Raw genomic sequence first — 19,896 nt, 5'->3', positions numbered from 1 at the left:
TTCCCTCCACCTAGAACACACCGGAATGAATGCTTTAGCTTGTTTGTTTGCTATCATCACCACTTGGGCACAATCACCATCCCTAACCCATTGCATTCACAGCACATAGCAAAACGCGAAGTACTGACATGGCACATCTGGTAATTGATGAGACAACACGGTGTGATAGGTGTTGTGCCCTGAATATATGATATTCACGCAAAATCCACGAGCGAACTTCACAAGTCGGCGGCAAGCACGTTCCCGCGAAACAGATAAACCTCAAGGATTCGCGCCCACTCGGTTTCATGAGGTAGCCGAGTAACAGGTTTAATGTGTGCAAGTGCGTACATGACCACTATATATGGCATCCCACGTTATAATTCACTGTGTAAGCATTTTGCCTCCGATGCTACAATCCCGGAGTGAGAGAGACAGAAAGGGGAGGAGGAAAAAAAAAAAATGATTTGCGACAGTTGGGGGGCAATGTTGCTGCTGATGTGTGGGGTTGGAACATGAGGTCAAGTTAAGCCAGACACGGGAGAACATAAGATGGCGTCCCAATTCTCCTACAACCCCTTCTCTCGCTCACTGAGCTTCTTTCTTTTCTTTCTTTCTTTCTTCTCCTCATTCCCTCACTCAAAATGAATGCAAAATACATTATCGATAATCTGCAAAGGGGTCATATAGAACTTAACTTGTCTAAATGAAGACCCAGTAGAAATCTATAAGAAATGCTTTGTGCAGAATTTCTTACATACACTGTACAACCAGCACAATATTCTTATTACTTTTTTAAGGACATTATTTCCATTATCATTTCCATCATTATTTTGGATTGTAGCTATAGATGTCAAATTTTGCTTCTTTATTTTTTTTATTGTTTGGTAGATTGATGCATTTCTTTGCAATGATAAAACATGCTTTAAGAGATTCCATAAATTTGCCATAGCAATAAAGAATAAATATACACTGTATCAGCATATATTAGCATTATGCATGCATTCTAAGAAGTTTCATGCTAAGCACTAGCGTGCATTCTGATACGCCTACACACATCCATCTTTATCCTTATTGTGAGAAAATACAGCCAAACAAATAATGTGACTTAAAAGCAAATAGCCTACAATGTACCTCAGATTGGCATTTTTTTTTAAATCCGAAAATCATATTTTCTCTGACAAAGCAAAGGCTTGAAAATAAGAATTGCTATTATAATCATTTGGACATGTTGCGATTGTGCATCTGAAGTTTTAAAAACAGCATGCATAAGGTCATGAAAAGGGCTCAGGAAATTTGAACTGTGCAAACACATTTTACAGCCAGATAATAAATTTCTGCAAAACTGGTCCAATAACACAAAAAAATGAAGGAGAGTTTATTGAAATTAAAGTTTACTAAACAGGCATTGACAATAATAGATATCATCTGACTCTTGCCATATAGTTTCAAGGAGAGAGAAATCCTACACTTTGTTACACCAAACTCAGTACAGAATCCATTTTCACATGAATATGCGTAGATATACTGGTAGCAACAAAGTACTTAAAGTCAAGTACAAATGCCAATGAACTTTTTTTTTTTCTCTCTCTCTCACACTGTCTTACAAGTCTGTTGGTATACTTCACAAAGTATACTTACAAACACATTTACGTCCATGGAAGGAGACATAAACATAGTTGGCACCAAAACTCAACACTACCTTTTTTTTTTCCTCTCTCTCTCTGGTGGCCGATGTGGGCCACTTAAATCTGTCAAATATAAAATTTTGGTGGCCCAAAGTGGAGGCCCAAAACAAAAGCAAATGAAAAGATACAGAAGGTGATCTGAGAGATCTCTTGGATCACCATAAAAAAAAAAAGATCTATTTTGAATCTTATGAGGTGCCTGATGGCGCCACCAAAAGATTTTTTTTTTTTCTGGAAATCTGGTGGGCCAACATCAATTACTTGGCCTTAGGCCACCGGGCTGCCACTAATGTTGAGCCCTGGGTATATATTCTAGCTTCTGTTTCTTCACCTTTGAGAAAATGGAAAGACATTTAGAGTGTCTGTAATAACATCTATAAGAAGGCAGCTTGGAAATTAGAGATATCTGGGGCTCAAGTAACAAAGAATGACAATGAGGAATTCACTTTTGGTGACTTTTTTGTTGTTGTTAGAGTGAGTTTCATGGTTTGCCTACAATTTTGCATCATATCCCATACAGATGCTACATTCTCAAGTCAATCAAAGCTACATGTGTGTATAAAATATTGTGTAACGTATCATCTTACAAATGGATGAATGATTATCATATCTATATCATATCTTGGTACCTATTGGAGTAAGGCAGCAACAGTAAAAAAGTGATGATGATGAGGGACAATAGTTGTAGTGCCAGTAGTAGCAGTAGAGGTACATATGTTATAGGTATAACTACCGCAGTAATAATAAAAAGAGTAGTGATATTGCGGTATCAGTAGTAGTAAAACTGTAGTCGCAGCAGTAGTAGTGTGATATAATAGTTGTATAAATATTTGAGTTAGGTGTAACATTAAGAGATAGAGGTAAGAGTAGTCATACTGCAGTTGGAAAAGAAACAGTAGTAGTAGTAGTAGTAGAAATAGTAGTACTTACATGTAGTTAGTAGTAGTAGTAGTAGTAGTAATAATAATAATAATAATAATAATAACGATAATAATAATAATAATAATAATGATAATAATAATAATAATAATAATAGTAATAATAACTACTATTATCACTGCTATCACAGATACTATTATATTTTTATTACTATCATGCTACTACTACTAGTACTACAATGTACTAATGCTACTACTACTACTACTACTACTACTACTACTACTACTACTATTATTATTATTATTATTATTATTATTATTATTATTATCATAACAACTACTACTACTATTATTATTAACATTATTTTTATTCTCATCATCATCATCATCACTAGCATTATTGTTACTATTAATATTATTACTATACAGCAGTAATAAATTCAGCAAATATCACAGGCACATGATTAATACTTAGCTATTGTGGGGTCCTCACAAGGATTCCATATTATATGCCCTAGCATTGATATTCAAATACTTTGCTAATTTGGCTGAAATTGTGTTGATCAGTAATTTCAGTTTTGATTTTAATGCAATCAAATTTTTCTACAGGCCCACTGTCATCTGGAAATATTGCAATGATCTAAACGGCAATTCAAAAAATCACATTGATGAGGCACAAAAAAAAAAAAAAAACTCACGAGTTTTGCCATTGTCATACAGAAACACTATTGGCTCTGTCTACCACATACGAGTCACGTATGGCTATAGCTTGACCAATAGCCTGGCAGTATTCTGTCACACACTAGTCATGTATGGCTATAGCTTGACCGATAGCCAGGCAGGATAACTAGACATTTGATGTGTGTGGATGTGAGGAGTTGTATAAACATCAAGCGGAAGTCATGTGACAATGATGGCTGAAGTGAGGTTCATGCTGCAAAACAGTGCACGTAAACCTCATGCAAAGTTCGAAAAAATCACACCGTGGTGTGCAGTTAATTTTTTCTTGGTGATATTTCAAGTGGCTTTGCAGAATTGTCTAGCAACTTTCACTCTTTTCCACAATATAAATGCAAATGCCCAATATATAAATGCAAATCATTATTATTATTAATATCATTCACATTTTTTTTTCAAATGTTGCAGCCTTTCACTATAGTATGAATGGTTTTCATGAGTGTAATATTGCTAAATACGTGTCTCCACAAACTTTGAGAAATCTTATTAAAGATTAAATGAAATATTTCCTATACTGATAATTTGGCATAAATACAACCATGCATTTATCCTACACCCTGGCAATGTTATTGCTTACGCTGAATTTAAATACCACATATATATTCTCTCTCTTTCTTTTTTTTTTTTATTATTGTACAAATGTAATTATTGTGGTTTCACTGCAGATTCATGTTTATCATTTTTCAACATATGTTGCGTTGATTCGATGTTGAGACGACAGGAATAAACAACTCTTTTAGAATCATATTGTAATTCCTGAGCATTACGGAAACATGGTAATATAATATGGATGTTTACACCATCTTCTACCTTGCTGAGTTTTATCGCCTGAGGCTGTGATTGAACATCATGTGTAATGCTGCATCAAGTTCATGATGATAAATCCATGTGAATTTTTGTTCACAAATGTACCAGGTAGAAGTGCACATTAATCATCAAGGGTACACGTACACATGCAGTTTTATGCAGGGCTCATGGCCAAGGACATTCAAAGCTGAATCCCGGGCAACGAGATCTCACAAATGCCGTAAAATTTGATTGCTATCTCAGGATAGTTTTCATCTTAGTGGTCTAAATACAAAAGAGAAAATCATTCCTGCTAACAGCCACTGAAATGTGAGATAAACCCCTTGTATTTCTTAAATCTTCAAGAAACTTGCATGGTTACAGTCTGACTTACAATGTGTCATGCTAGAATAGAACAGTGAAAGAAAAAAACAGAAAAGCTAGATACAGATCACCCACTTACATAATCCAACTTGTTTTCATGTCAACATCCAATGCAAAGAAACTATTCAGGTGCTGTTCGTGACATTGTTCATTACAGCTCCATGTGTAACTTACATTGTTTACGTCAGATGACCATTTTCCGCTTGTGCGCAGAATGTAACTCCGAACTGGCTTATTGGTGATCAACTGGTACTTGGGATGCAATGTAAATTATGTAGCTTTTGGGCATTCAGGAGGAAATTCTACTGGGAAAGAAGGAAATCTACCCTCCTTGTACACTCACCATGGATGTCTAATGCCCAAGTGACCAGCCCTGTCATCTTGAGTGGTTACTTCAAGTGTTTTCGAATGTGCTGCACAATGACGCAGGTCACACAAAACATTGTTACGAAAAAACTCTCCAAAGACAGACAGAACAACTACAAGATCTAGCAAATGAAGCACTCTTGCATTCCAAAATTATTCAACATTGAGGAATTGAATTTTGATATTACATGTTAACCTTCCATAGGTTAACAAATCAAAATTTAGGGATATTATATCCTCTCCCCGAAGTTTGACACATAAAACACACGAACATCGAGTAATGAGTTAATTCATTCACCTGTCTACACATGAATACATTTCCAACACTCAAATTGAATTCACCATGCACTATCGCTGCTATGTTGGGGAAGTCTTGGACAAGTTTTCTGGTTTTCTGGAACAATTTTGGTTATATAAGTCCTAATAAATTTCCATTATGTCAGTCAACCAGTCTATTGTTGAATTTTACTAGGATGACCACAACTGCCAAGTGGCATTACACAGCTAGATTGTAGATTTTAAACAGATCAAGATGCATTGTATGTCATTACCTACAGAAAGAAGCACCTCTTAGAACACAGAGTCAACATATATGCTCAATTTTTAATGATTGTAGCTCTACTTCATTTTTTGATTGTGACTGCTGTTTGAACACCATTGCCAGAATAAATGTTTCATAAAGCTTTTCAATCAAACATTATGGGAATCACTGAATATCTCATTTTCTGTCAAGATCGGCATCAATGATAGGCATCTCGCTCGAATGGTTACTGCTTTTTTGCAGGCAGGGGGAAGCACTCACAAAAAATGACCATTCAAAATTGTAGGCCTAATTCATTGGAGTAATGTGTTTAAAAGGGGAACATATCTTAGGCAGAAGTTTTCCAAAGGATTATGATTGACATTTTAGCCCATAAGTTGTTGAAGGACATAATCAATGACGTAATCAATCAACTATTTGGATACACATGATGCAGATACAGCATATATGAGGAGATTGAATCCCATTGAAATGTGGTGTTTTCTCATACCAATGAATCATCTGTTACTTTTAGACAGGTTTCTAGGATGCTCCCTCCTTCAAATCATCATTCCTAACATCATTACCCCCCCCCCCCCGCCCACTCCCCTAACAAAACCCCCATCCCCCCCCCCCCAACATTACCATTAGAATCATGTTCTGACTTTGTGCATCTTATGAGCTATACACAGCTAGGATGTACCACCTCATAGAGATACGTATATTATGTACAAATCAATATCATACCACGCTCAGAGGGTAGTATAATGCAAACAAACAGGTCATCAATCTCCCTTTTATGTCCGTTTAAAGTATGCTTGTCACCAATTCAAGCCCATTCCCTACTCTAGCCTTTCCCCTGTAGTTAGACCACTGTGGCTTATCAAGAGAAAATGTTCTACTTTATGACAAAAACAAAATAGCAACATACAGGTTCTACAGCATGCTACTTATCATTCATCTTGATCTGCTGCAAACTTTCTGGTATGATCGTTTGTTATGTAGGGAACAATGGGAGAGGTTTACCTTGCTTTGAACTATCCTCTTGAATGTCTTGTCTTTCTTAGCCTTGAGGTTTGCCTTGTGTATGCCTGGGTACCCTTTGGTTCCCACACCCCCTGCTGCCTTGGCATGCTTCATGGTCTTCAGGGTCAGTTTCAGTTGTCCCTTGCTAAAATTTGTCTCCTGAACGCGAAACTTGGGGAAGTCGGCACTGCTGCCGGCATCTGCTGGCGTTCCTGGAGCATCGGAGGAGGCGGCGGCGGCCATTTTGGCCGCATCGTCCCCGGGCTTGTGGTCTGGCTGCTGCTTGCCCTTGCCTGGTTGCGCACTGCCCACTGCGCCGAGAGACAACCGGGCCTCGGCAGCCATTTTGGGTTTGCCTTCATCAACGCTCTCACCGCCTGCCTCGGCTAAAAGCTCCACGGCTTCATCAGTCTCGGCTCCTTTGACAATATCGCCGCCACTTTCCTCATCGCTCCCTGCCTCAAAATTGCGATGACCCTTGCTGCCTGTCGCAGCTTGTGTCTTGGTGTGTTCCATTTTATTGTGCTACCAGGTCAAATTCTAGGTTCAGCGTGCACTGCAGCCCACAAAGGAACGGAGGGAATACGATCCCCCTCAAAAACAGGGATTTCTCCTTTCACTCCTCCTGCTACCCACAAAGCCCACACTCAGGCACTCAGCTACCATTTCATGGCAGAATCTTGGTGGTTGAATTTCATGTCAAAGAAACAGCCAACTGGGAATGTACCTGCTCCTTGAACAGTCTGGCAAGAAGATGAAGAGAGAGAAAAAAAAAGTATCTATGAATAAATGCATAGGATTCATATAGTGTGTCCATGTCATAATTACTAATTGCCGGTGAAGCATTACAAAATTGTCACAATGCAGAAAGGAGAATACAAGTTATATTTTACTGGAATACAAATTATATATGCTCTCTATTTACAAGAAAGAAAGAAATCACATATATGACAGGATGAATGCATTATCAACTTCTGTCTACTTGAGAGGAATGGCAACTCGCACTGACCACTATAACAACAGCTTGCATGGTATTGATCAGTACATCACTTGGCACAGACCACTGCCAAAAAAAGGGTAACTCTCTCTCTCTCTCTCTCTAGCATATCTTACATACATGATTAAACACATATACATGTGTATATTTATATCTTACACAAAATATAAATAAATATATGCATATATGTACATATATCTATATAATACATACATGTATACACATCTATGTATGCACAAATAGATTTGTCTAATTAAAAATAGGGCAAACTCAGACAAATCTCCCAAAGGTTAAAAAAAACAAAAGACCTCTTACACAGGCAGTGAAAGAGACATCTTGGTTGAAATACCAACATGAATGCACCTTCCATTTTGCTTGAATCAACCTCTAATTCATGTGGGACAAAATCCTTGACATCTGCTCAAAAGGAAGATCCTATCCTTTTGGTTTTATTCATGGTGTGAGTCAGGAACTACATCTTCTCAATACAGAAGTTTAGCCCTCTGATTGTGTTCGTGCTGTATGAAGTATATAAAGTTTTGCTGCATCATCCAGTGAGAAAGAAGTCAAATCCTTCATTCAGATGTGAGAATGTTTTAGGTCAAGGGATTTTTCGTATATGAAACAGACCCAAGAGCACTACACAAGAAACAAAAATCCCCAAACTAAGTCAGTTTGTTTGAGTTACCCTTGCAACAATATTTCAGTGATTTACAGTCATTTAAACTGTAATAATTTTCATATCATGATATCCAGAATAGCTCAACTTTTCATTGATTTGTTTTATCTAGATTTTTTTTTCTATTGCCTCTATATACTGTAAAACCAGAAATGTTCACATGCATTTTAATTTCACGAGAGCTAAGATTCATGAAATTAAAATGCATGCATGTGAAAGTCCTTGTCTACACTGTAGGCATTGAATGCCAGAGGCAATTCGCGAAAATTTAATGTCACGAAAAAGGTCGTCGGCTCAAATTCGCACAAATTTCATGCCGCTTTATAGTACCACACATCCTTCTGTCTCTGGGATACAATTCAATTTCTATTGATAACACTCCTTACATGATGGTATCATACAAAAGATATGATGCAGAAAGTCATTATCACTTTAATATCACAGTTGAATATGACCTTTCTAGTTCTCACATAGTTAAGGCCTAACACTGAATATTGCACTGTGTCAAACTTGATCTTTAATGTTTCATGCTCTGTTCATGAAATGTCAAATGCATGCCGATCTTCATGAATTTGCCACACAGGAAAGTATTTGGACAGGATTCCAAGACAAAATCAAAGGCGAAGTCCAACTTGAAAATTAGTCTGCATGAAAAGAAGAAGAAAAATGGGAGCAACGGGAGAGTGAAAGTTTGAGCAAAATCTGATGAAAGCTCTATAATGTTATGATTTTTTGAAGTAGTGATCAATCAAGCACAAATTGGCAACTCTGTGATGAAACATGTATTGTACTCTCACCTTAAATTTGCTCTGTGCATAAAATTCCATACAATTTTTCTTTCTTCATTATTTATGACAGCATATTATTTTTGCCATGCAGGGATTGTAAAAAATATTTACAATGATGTTTTAAGAGTGCATGAATGACTGGAAATTTACAAGATGAAAAATTATAAGTTTTTAGTTTACGGTCAGAGCAAATGGGGGGCTTGGGAATTCACAGGTGACATAAAAGAATTGCCACTTTCTGTTTGATTGATCATAACTTTTAAAAAAATCATAATTTCCTCAGTTTTCATTAGAATTTGCTCAAACTTTCACTGTTCTGTCCCTCTAATTTTGCTCCTTCTATTAACACAAATTTTCAAAGTGGATTCTCCCTACAAAAATTTAGGTAAGAAAACCCCAGCATTGTAGTTGGATGAACTTTGGTTTATATCATATGTAAGGAAGACATCAGGGAAGACCTCTGGCCATCTTGCACTTCAAGCTTGTATCACGCAAAATGGCTGGGATGGGACTAAGGGTAACATTTCTCATGTTCCTAGCCCTTCAGGCCAATAAATGTCATGATTGTCATTCTTTTCAAAAAAGAAAAAGAACAGGCACATATGCAGTAATATGACTCATTCCTATTAAAAAAACAAACAAAAATACTACTCTAACAGTTACTTACATTAAACTTCACCTTCATCAAGAAATGTTGTCTTCTTTCCAGCATTAATATTATTATTTTCATAAGGGGTGGGGAACTTTACCATTAGATATTCTGGGCATGGTTTCCCAACACTACATTCAGGATTACTGCTGACGATTTTACATCAATTCTACCTTTTTCATTCTTCATTTGGGTTTACATCTTTATGAGTCAGCACATGGCCAGATGTTCATAGGGAATGCTATGTACAACATCAATTTGTCAGTGTAATTCAACCACTAAATGTGCATTATATGTGAATATAAACTTCTGGAAATTGGCAGGCTTAACTACTAATGCCTGATGCGAGTAAATGCGGCCAACTCCAAATATTCACAAAACCACATGATCAGTAAAATGATATCGTTAATAAAAATCTACTGTATAGAAACTGAAAGCATCTTTTTGTGTCTTGTTCTGATTTGCGAACTGGAGAACCTACTAAGGAAAAAAAAAAAGATGTCTAAAGAATTAAATGCAGTCACATCCATAAAGAAACTATACACTTGGCAAAAACAAGCGATGGCCACACAATGCAATACAGTCTGCAGTGCACAGGAGTACACTTGTACATACATACTGCTTTCCCATGGCTCTGCTGCCAAGACTTGGTAGAATATCAAATGTATTCTTCCTACACCCACAAATATAGCAACCCACATAATTTAACCGGACAGAGAGTAAAGAGGGGCAATGGATGGTTGCCACGGTAACAACTGCCTCATCGCCGCTCCATATGGAATGTGCAGCATGCAAATGTGGAAAGGGGGGTGGGGTGGGGGAAGAAGAGGAAGAGAGAAAAAAAAAATATTGTACACGCAAGTACTGTGTAAAGTACAACGTGAGCGATGAGAAAAGACCCCAAACGCGAGAAGCGTGCACCTCTTCCTTAGCATCACGTATGCACCTGTTTAATGTATATTACAGACTCACAAACATAGACACAAAGACACACACATACACACATACACATACACACACAAACATCCATATATCTAGTACGAATACGATAGAATCTTTCTTTTTTTTTTTTTTACTGCAAACCCTCATAAGAATGTCATACAACTAAATCAGTATGATGCATGCAAAATGACAACTTATGTCCGTCAGTATTTTGAATGAGAGATAGATTCTTATGTTATCGTTGTTTTGCTTTGTTTTTTTTTTTTTTTCAGCCATCAAGCATAGGCTGGATCGATAATAACATTACGTTCGCTCCATCAGGCATCAAGTACCAAACCCGAAGCTGGATATTTATAGCAAAAGGACATTCAATCATTAAATAACCTGTCAGGAACCACGAATTGATTGGTTGGAGCTGATACACCCTCACATATTCATTAAGCTTTGAAATCATCATTAACTATGCAGTGTAAAATCAATCATATCTTTTTTGGACGACGACACAAAAATGTCATCTTTCAAGTCATAAAGAAATGCATTGCAATCAAACACAAGTACTTCCCCCATTATTACTATTAGGAGAAGAATATCCAAGACATATTTTCTAATTTTACATTTGATGGATTTGGGTAATTTTTTTGATAATATTCACACAGGATTTTTTTTTTTTTAATGGTAGTAAAAGGACAAATTCTCATAGCTTGTCATCACATTCTGTAATCTCCATCTGGCATGATATATAAGCCATATGGAGCAGTTATCACATTATGTAATACTGTAATTAGTTCAATATGTGTATGACATATTTTTCCCATGAAGACCATAACATCACCAACAACTTGACCTGATATAAGTTCATAAATGAAGGAGTCAGGACCACTTATATAAAGTATAGCATTATGTGGAATACGCTATTTAAAATACATCATGCCATGAATACAATAAGACATACAAAGCATATCACACACATAGTAGAAGCCTAAAAGAACAATTAAAAAAGACAATTTGTAAATTGGATTAACAAATCTCAAATATTTCCAGATTTTTTATAACAGAATCTTGTCTGCTTGACATCATGACCTTTTTTTCTTAATAGCTCCTATATGTTATTGTGTTAGTACTTTCAAATTTTCTGAGATTTACATATAATCTCAACTTTACGTTAGACTAATCCAAGAATGTTGCATTCTCATGTAATATGATACGAACTTTGAGGAAGTTCATTCCTTTGAACAAACTAAAAAATAAACAACTATTTTTATGTTATCATAACTATGTTTTTTGCATAGGTTTATGAAAGATTTACCAGGACTATGATATATGTGATGTCATCAACTTAAAAGACACAAATCAATGGAATCATCTAGCAGATGTACTGAAATTCACACAGTCATGATTGCCATATAACATATCAGCCAAATAATCACTGGTACACTATTTCCATATAAGGCCTACTGATATAATCAACACATTTGTTGTTGTTGTTTTTGTTTAAAGTGACCTAATAATCACTGGTCTTCTGCTTTTAATTTTACTAATAACTTTCAACAACAAAAAAAGACTCTCTTTATAGTTAAAGTAACCAAAATGACCAAAGGATTCTGCTTTTAATTTTACTGACATCAAAGCAACTTTCTCTTCAGTTAAAGTGACCAAAATAATAACTGGTCCGCTATTTGTTTTACTGATATAATCAGAGCAAATTTATTTTGAATGAAAATGACTATCTGAATTGATCGCTTAATACTCTGATTCACAAAAAGCCTGAAAAGACATCTTTAGAATACAGTTTGTAGCTGCCAATACTTAACTTACTTCTTTTTAAATATATCAGCTTTTTTAAAACCAAATTTTATCAGATAAAGTTTTAATTCCTCTTAGAATTGTATGCCCTTTAACATTTCATGAAGTGGTTTCTAAGTATCTTGCAAGAAGTTTTAACCTGAATCCTCACCTTGACCAATACTGTACGATCCTTTTAAGCCTTAGCTAAAAAATATTTCCTGAATGCAACTGATACATTGTATATTGTTGGGTGGGTTCCCCACTATTTAGATAAACTCAATCTGCACTGTATTTTATATTCTGGCAAACGTTTCTGTAGTTATCACACAGAAGAGTATCGTCATGAAACATTAAACTTCAACCTACTATTAATATTTTCTGTTACCAAAAAATGTGATGTCTATACAGTATAATGTTCTTGTTGAAAAATGAAATAAAATTGAATTGAATTGAATATTATGCTGTCGTTTGTTTTAAAACATTCATTTATCTATTTTTTGGTATGAAATGCTTAGCAGTATTAATGTTCCTTTGCAGAATGTCTTGATTATATTCAACTTATATAATGTTGCACAGAGATTATCTATTTGTAGATTTGAAGCATTATTCATGGGACAATGGTATTTCTGCTATGGTCAGAACACAGTATTTACCATGGAAATTGGACAATTTGCCATACAGTATATCACCTGGGAAATGTCCAAAGAGCTAACAGAAATGACAGGAATCTTTTTTTTTCCATGTTTTTCTGCTAAATCCAAGAATGGACTCAGCTTTGGGGAAAACTCTATATCTACTAGACTCCAAGTTCAGGTTGACGTGATAAAGAGAATAAATTTAAAGAAGTAGAATAAAGAAGTGTTTAGATATAAATAAACAAAACAGACAAGCAGAGTATTGTTTTCATTATCTTTTCTCTTTTTTACATTAGTTTTCCACAGTTGTTCAAAGTATACCCCTCAAAATAACTTCTGCAATTGAGGCTTGATATATCATGTTTCTCTTATACCGGCATTATCTTCATTAAATATGACACCATAAGAAAGCCTGATTAATCATCTTTAAAATGATACCTAACTTGCTATGATTAGGTGTTCCTGGAAAGTGCAAAACAACCGATCTATGAGTATGCGGACAGATCAAAAGCGAAAAGTCATGACAATTCTGCTATTGATGATGGACAGTTTTGATGAAACTAGAAATGTCGCTATGGTGACTGGTATGCCTCTGCCATAATGCATGATTCTACCAATAAGTGTATAGTACATTGAACCATTTGCGAGAAAAGTGAAATCGTAACATTTTCACCTGACCTTTGACCTTAAGACATGAAACTCTCTCTGGAGAATCTTTACAGCAGTAGTACATGTCTACACTAAGTTTCAAGAAAATACCTTTGGGCATTGCATAGATATGGGGGGAAATAGCAACAATTTTAGCATTTGACCTTTGACCTCTTGCCAATTTCACTAAAAACTACTCAACTAATTGCCCCATCATACTTCATCCTTGGACCAAGTTTGGTGAAAGTTGCTTCATCCAGTACAGAGTTATCACATAAACATATAAATTTTAGGATTTGACCTTGACCTTTGACCTTTGACCTCTGTCCAATTTCACTAAAAAACTAATCAATTGTCCCATCATACATCGTCCTTGGAAAAAGTTTGGTGAAATTTGCTTGATCCAGTCTTGAGTTATCGCATAAACGGATACAATTTCACGATTTGACCTTGACCTTTGACCTTTGGCCTTTAGCCGATTTCACCCAAAATCTAATCAAGTAATTGCCCCATCATACTTTATACTTGGACCAAGTTTGGTAAAATTCCAGTCAATATTACTCAAGTAATCACGTAAACGAATACAGACGGACGGACGGACAACCCGAAAACATATAACTAGTAATGCCTCCGGCACCACTTCATGGCAGAGGCATAAAAAGGTCACTTCAATGAGCAATGTTGAAATGTGAGCGCTTTCAAAACCTCTAATTTTCTAAACATTAGATAGTTGCAGAGGCAGATCAAGGAAGGGGCACACTGGGAGTGAGCCCCCTTTATCTTTTGTTAAAACAAAAGAAATGAAAATTAAAAAATGGAGGAGTGCGCATGCGCCCCCCCCCCCCCCCCCACCCTTTACAGAATTCCTGGATCCCCCCTGGGTAGTTTGGGCAACTTTTGTTTCATTTCAATCTGCAGATACTATTGCAGTTTTTAATCCATGGATGAAGCCTGGAATCTAAATACAATCTTACAATGCATTCTTTTCAAACACATACTTTCCCTGAGAAAAATAAACAAATGAGGATTATACTGTTTGATATAGCAAGTTTGCTTCATTTTGCAACATTTCACATTTGACCTTTCCTCATACTCAGTCGTACTGTGTATTCCTGGAATGCATAATGTAAACAAGTGAGTTGTCATTGTAAAGAAAATTAATCAGGCTTTCTTATGATGTGACATTTGAATGAAATGATATAATTTTAAGAGAGATATGATACGTCAAACTGGAATTACAGGACTTCTTGAGGAGTAAATATCATGGTCAAAATCACAGCTACTGAATGGAATTTGGGTGCAGTAATAATGCCATCCCATCATAACTTATCCACTGGTTTGTATTAATGCAAAATTTATAATCAAAGCAAGTGCAACCACTCCCTCAGAGCTCACACATTCTAAATAATACATTACAACTCTAAAATGACCTCATACAAAGGACATGACAATCCAAAACTAATACCATCTCCTAACAAATTCCAGTGCATATTAGATTTTAGAGCTACAAGTGTGAAATTCATAAATTATGAAAAAGCTCTGTAATGACAATGATTTCTACACTTGTTACATGTAATATACTTAAATTCACTGAAAGCTGCACTGAAATTACTTTGTTCATTATCCCTCTCCTACTATACATTCACTGGATAATACGGCAAGCACTTGCATCAGAAACCAGTAAGTAAATATCTCCATCATAATGTATGTGATCTTTCCTTGTTTGATTGATCTTCTCTGTCCGTGTATACACGGTGTATATTTGCTTTCAACATTTTCGTCTATATATACATGTAATTACGCAAACCAAACTGAGACTTGATCTGCACGGTATCAAATATCCATACTATCCCTGGAAGATCGCACGTGAAGAAATTTGCCAAATATTTCATTTATCAATATCTTATTACCTGAACACCAGCTGCATCTTCAAATTATTATTCTTTGGGCAGATATTTCAGTTCAATACTGCTGTCATAGCACCTACACTAAAATCCATCTCATAACCATCTTGCCGGGGGAGGAAGAAAAAGGTGTTAAAATAATTGCACAACCCCAATAACCAAACTCTATGAATGTGTACAGTTGTTGTTTTAATATAAATAGTGACTATCAGCCTGTTCAATTTTGCCTCAGCACTCAGAAGAGTTGATAAATTATCCAACACTGACATACATGTAAAAGAGATTGAGAGAGGGGGAGAGAGAGGAAGAGAGAGAGAGCAGAGTACAGTTTGCAACACTTGATTGTCTATAAAGCACTCACTGCTGTACTTGATACATCAGACACACACAAGCACAAATACACACACATACACAATACACACACAGCTCCTGTGCATAAGTATGACCGTGCGGGGGACAGCGGCTGGTTAAGCGAGCTTTCTTGCATTCCTTCGCCTCCATCACGTCCATTGCCAGGCGGGAGTCTTACAGCACATGCGAGTGCCAGATAATAAATGCTGCAGCTATGTGTAGGTCAAAGGTCGCGGTGTCTGCAATTTGTACGCGATCAATCACGCGCCCTGCTTTGCATGTACGAGTACGGTACGAGGCTATGGAAGGAAAACGGGTACATGAAAGGAAAAAAAAATTACATTACTCTAGACCCGGCCCATGAGGGCAGGATTTCATTTCAATTTTGTTGGCTGAATCACAGGATATTTAGAGACTGAAATATCACGGGCTGATATGATGGGACATGATATTACAGGCTGCAAATATGCAGTCGCATGGGAATGTATTGATGCTGTCTGAGAACACAGAGAGGACATTATTCCTCCTGTGAAATTTTCCATATTTATATCGACAGCAGAATTTCAATCCATGGAACTTGCAGATCATGAATCAGAGCAGATCTTTTTCATTTGATCATCACTTCCCCCTTATTCATCTTTCCACTGACAATTCTAGTGTAAATGATGAAGCATAGAAGTGATTCATATTCTGGAATGTGTATTTCGTCAGAGATTGATACCTAACATTATATGTTAAATTGTAGGTGTTATACATTAAGAGATATACATCAACATATATCAGAGAGAAAAAAGTGAGATATAAAGATTTCTTCCTGTCAAAATAACACATATATCTGTACATCAATCACTTCACTTTTCAGAGAGTACATCCAGTGTGCACTGTATGTGTCGTGACGCATGCAGAACACAAAAGGAATAACATTTATGCCTAATTCATAATCCTCTGTGAATTCGAACTGCACACAAGGACACTCACTGCATATTCGTTCATTATAATCCACGTCATGGTGCTGTGGAAAAGTGCATGCCTCTACTGCACACATGTATACACGGATAGGCTAATGCGAGCTTTCTGTGAATTCTATTCCCGTAACGAGTGCATATAATTCTTTCAGCGAAACTGAATATCAATGAGCTGGGTGTAAACTCTTCTCTTTCCTTGTTGGCCTTCACTTCTGCTTTTTTTTTTTCTACACATACATTTGGACATCAACCACACTGATTTTAATTAAATTCATTCCTTGCCATAAGGAGATACTCCTTAAAGGTAGTCATCAGATTTGGGAGGCCCTTTTTTTCACTTGTTTGTGCATGTTTTTCCAATATACCACATAAGCAAAGGAGCATATCGTCGCTGGGGCGACAAGACTTCGTATCTACAAAATGTCAACTGTTCAGGAGAGCCAAAAAACATGGCAGCCAAAGCACTACAGCAAATGGGATAGCCTTTCTTTTGACATGCCGTGGTGGCTTCATTTTTGGAGTAAGACACTCAGGATTTGGTCAGGACATCACTTAACCCATTATTTGACCATTAATCCAAAAAGTCATTTTCACCAAAATTTCAGATACAAGGTCTTGTCACCCCAGAGACGATATATCATGTACTAGAAGAGCAAGTTTGCTGATGATAAACAAAATCTGAGTCAAGTAACTAATTTGAAAAATAGAAAATCAGCAGAAGTAAAAGCACTCAAACAACAGCCATATAAACAAGACATTTGTAACAGAAAACAAGCATGTCCATGAAGACTGCTTCAAGCAGGAAATATGGCAAAGAATAGATTCATATCATACAAAAATGTGTACATATTATATGAAAAGACATGATATGAACCCCCCCCCCAAAAAAAAAAAAAAAATGGTTGCTGATACATAATGTAAATACCATAGTGGTAGTTCAGATATCATACACACAGTATGTATTTTCCATATTGTATATTAAATACAAAGGTTTACAGGCAATATATAGTTCAGATATCATACACACAGTATATATTCCCCATATTGTATATCAAATACAAAGGTTTACAGGCAATATATTAACCCACTCAGGTCATGCAATCCTGAAATCTTCCTGTATTTCAAAACTTCCTGCAAACAAAACTTGAAGACTTACTTATTTTAATGTACCTATATGTGCACTGGACTTGTACTGTCACTGCCTGGTAATTTGTATATATTTTATCTCCTATGGCGACCAGGGATGACATCTCATAGCGCTTGTCTGCTAAATGTCTACTACTATTATTATTTTTACTTTACCCACAAGTTTTCCATAGAAAATGAATGAAATCCATTACTTTCTCTTTTTATTATAGCGGCTTTGGTCATGTAATCACAATATTACCTGCATAACTTACTGTAATATAACTATCATTATTATTTTTTTAATCTTGTCTCATTATGTGTTTATTTTGGCCAATGGCCTCAAGTGAGTATTTATGATTATCAATCATCAAGTAATCTGATATTTCTTATGTGTCACAATACCAGATTGACTGACAGTCAAACGTTTTTTCATAATGCTGCAAGCTCATAAATGTTGATGACTAAATCAGGAGGACATTCAGTAAAACAACACATGCTGGTTGGTTTAAAGACAAACTTAGCCTCAAATCAGGCGTTTTGATGGGTTTTCAGCAAAGTCAGTATTTAAAGGCATAATTTACCATTTGCAGATGAAACAAAAACCCAGCATTAGTGCTTTAAAATAGTTCTAAAATGTGAGTTAGGGATAGAAACAAACCCTGTAAAATTTTAAATTGGTCAATCGCTGTTAAGTATTGCTAAATATACAAAATGTGAACAATAGTTATAATAAAAATGTTTCAAGACTAAACTGTCCACAGTTATGGTTTATTAAGGAAAATACAGATATCTCCTTATATTTTAGGCTATATCGCGAAAAATTTATATCATAGGATGTTTTGTAGTACAACAGACCTACACATATGCACTATCAAAAATGTTGTGTCTTGAAAAGTTTTTAAATCAATGTTCCCAAAGGTAAACAGGACCTTTAAAGGCTACAATGTACAAAGCTTTGATCTCACTCCCCCCCCCCCCCCCCTCCCCCACCCCTTTCTCCATTATCCCAGCCAGGACATCTGATCTCATAGGTACTAATTCACATTAAAAGTTTTATGAACTTTGAATACTTTTCCTTATCAGCACTTGCAATGTGGCATAAATAAATGAAATTAAATCGATGAATAAAAGTCAAGCTGCCTGTCAAGGCTTGTTTTCATCCCAAGACACATTCACTTCAATGATGTCACATGTTTGCTAAAGTCCAAAAAAAATAAATAAATAAATGAAAATTGGAATGAATTATAAAAATATACATTGGGATATGTAGGTGATATATCGTTTGGTGTATAATGATGATGCAGGAAAGGATATTAATGAACAAATTTATGAGTTGAATAATTGTATAAAAGTGATATATATTCATAGTTTTGTATAGTTGTAAATGTTGGGTTAATGTATTACATTGTATGTTGTTATGGTGCATATGCTATTGTAAGTTAATATGAGTTAGTTTCAATCGTATTCTGTGATATGTCTGTGGTGTGCCTGTGATGTATTTAATGTTTATTTTGTTGTGATATCCAGTGTACAAAGAATTTCCAGAGTGGACAATAAAGTTATCAATCATATGTGTCTATTTAATTTCCTCTCTCTACCTACAGTAAACCTATAACTTATACACTTTTACTCATCCTCTTTCCTCCCTCCTCCTTCTTCCTTCATATCTGTTCAGTTTCCCCTCCTCTTTCTCCTTTAACACCTTCTTCTTTTCCCAAACGCCTTTCCTTCTTTCATGCATTGGGTACTTATTGGGTGTGTAATTATTCAAATTCATGACATTCTTTCAAACACTGATCAATTCAGTGAAATGCAGGGCAATTTGTCAATCAGATGCAATCAGAACAACTCGACAGAAGAATTTTATGAATTTGAATAATTACGCAATACCTGCTGCACGCTATAAGGATTTGAACCAGCACTGGCTGTTGGGTCGAATCTTGGTGGTCTAGTGGATAAGACGCCTGCAACGGTGATCAGCAGGTCGTAGATTCAAATCCTCTCCGAGTATGAATGCCCATGATTTCTTTTGTCATGGCTACTTCTAAAACACTGATCAA

At 36.0% G+C, this 19,896-nt stretch overlaps 1 protein-coding gene across 1 annotated transcript in view; it reads right to left on the bottom strand.

Annotated features, from left to right (window-relative positions):
- The window catches only part of LOC140231122 (uncharacterized), a 91,352-nt gene that overhangs the window by 65,063 nt on the left and 6,393 nt on the right, over positions 1 to 19,896 (bottom strand). Inside the window, exon 2 of the mRNA XM_072311274.1 lies at positions 6,366 to 7,108. Within this exon, the coding sequence (XP_072167375.1) occupies positions 6,366 to 6,881 (516 nt within the window). The 5' untranslated portion in view covers positions 6,882 to 7,108. The remainder of the gene's footprint in view (positions 1 to 6,365; positions 7,109 to 19,896) is intronic.

This window comes from Diadema setosum, chromosome 7, assembly GCF_964275005.1.
Source record: "Diadema setosum chromosome 7, eeDiaSeto1, whole genome shotgun sequence".
Classification (NCBI taxonomy): domain Eukaryota; kingdom Metazoa; phylum Echinodermata; class Echinoidea; order Diadematoida; family Diadematidae; genus Diadema; species Diadema setosum.
The sequence above is the reverse complement of the archived record's forward strand: the minus strand, read 5'-3'. Positions and strand labels throughout refer to the sequence as shown.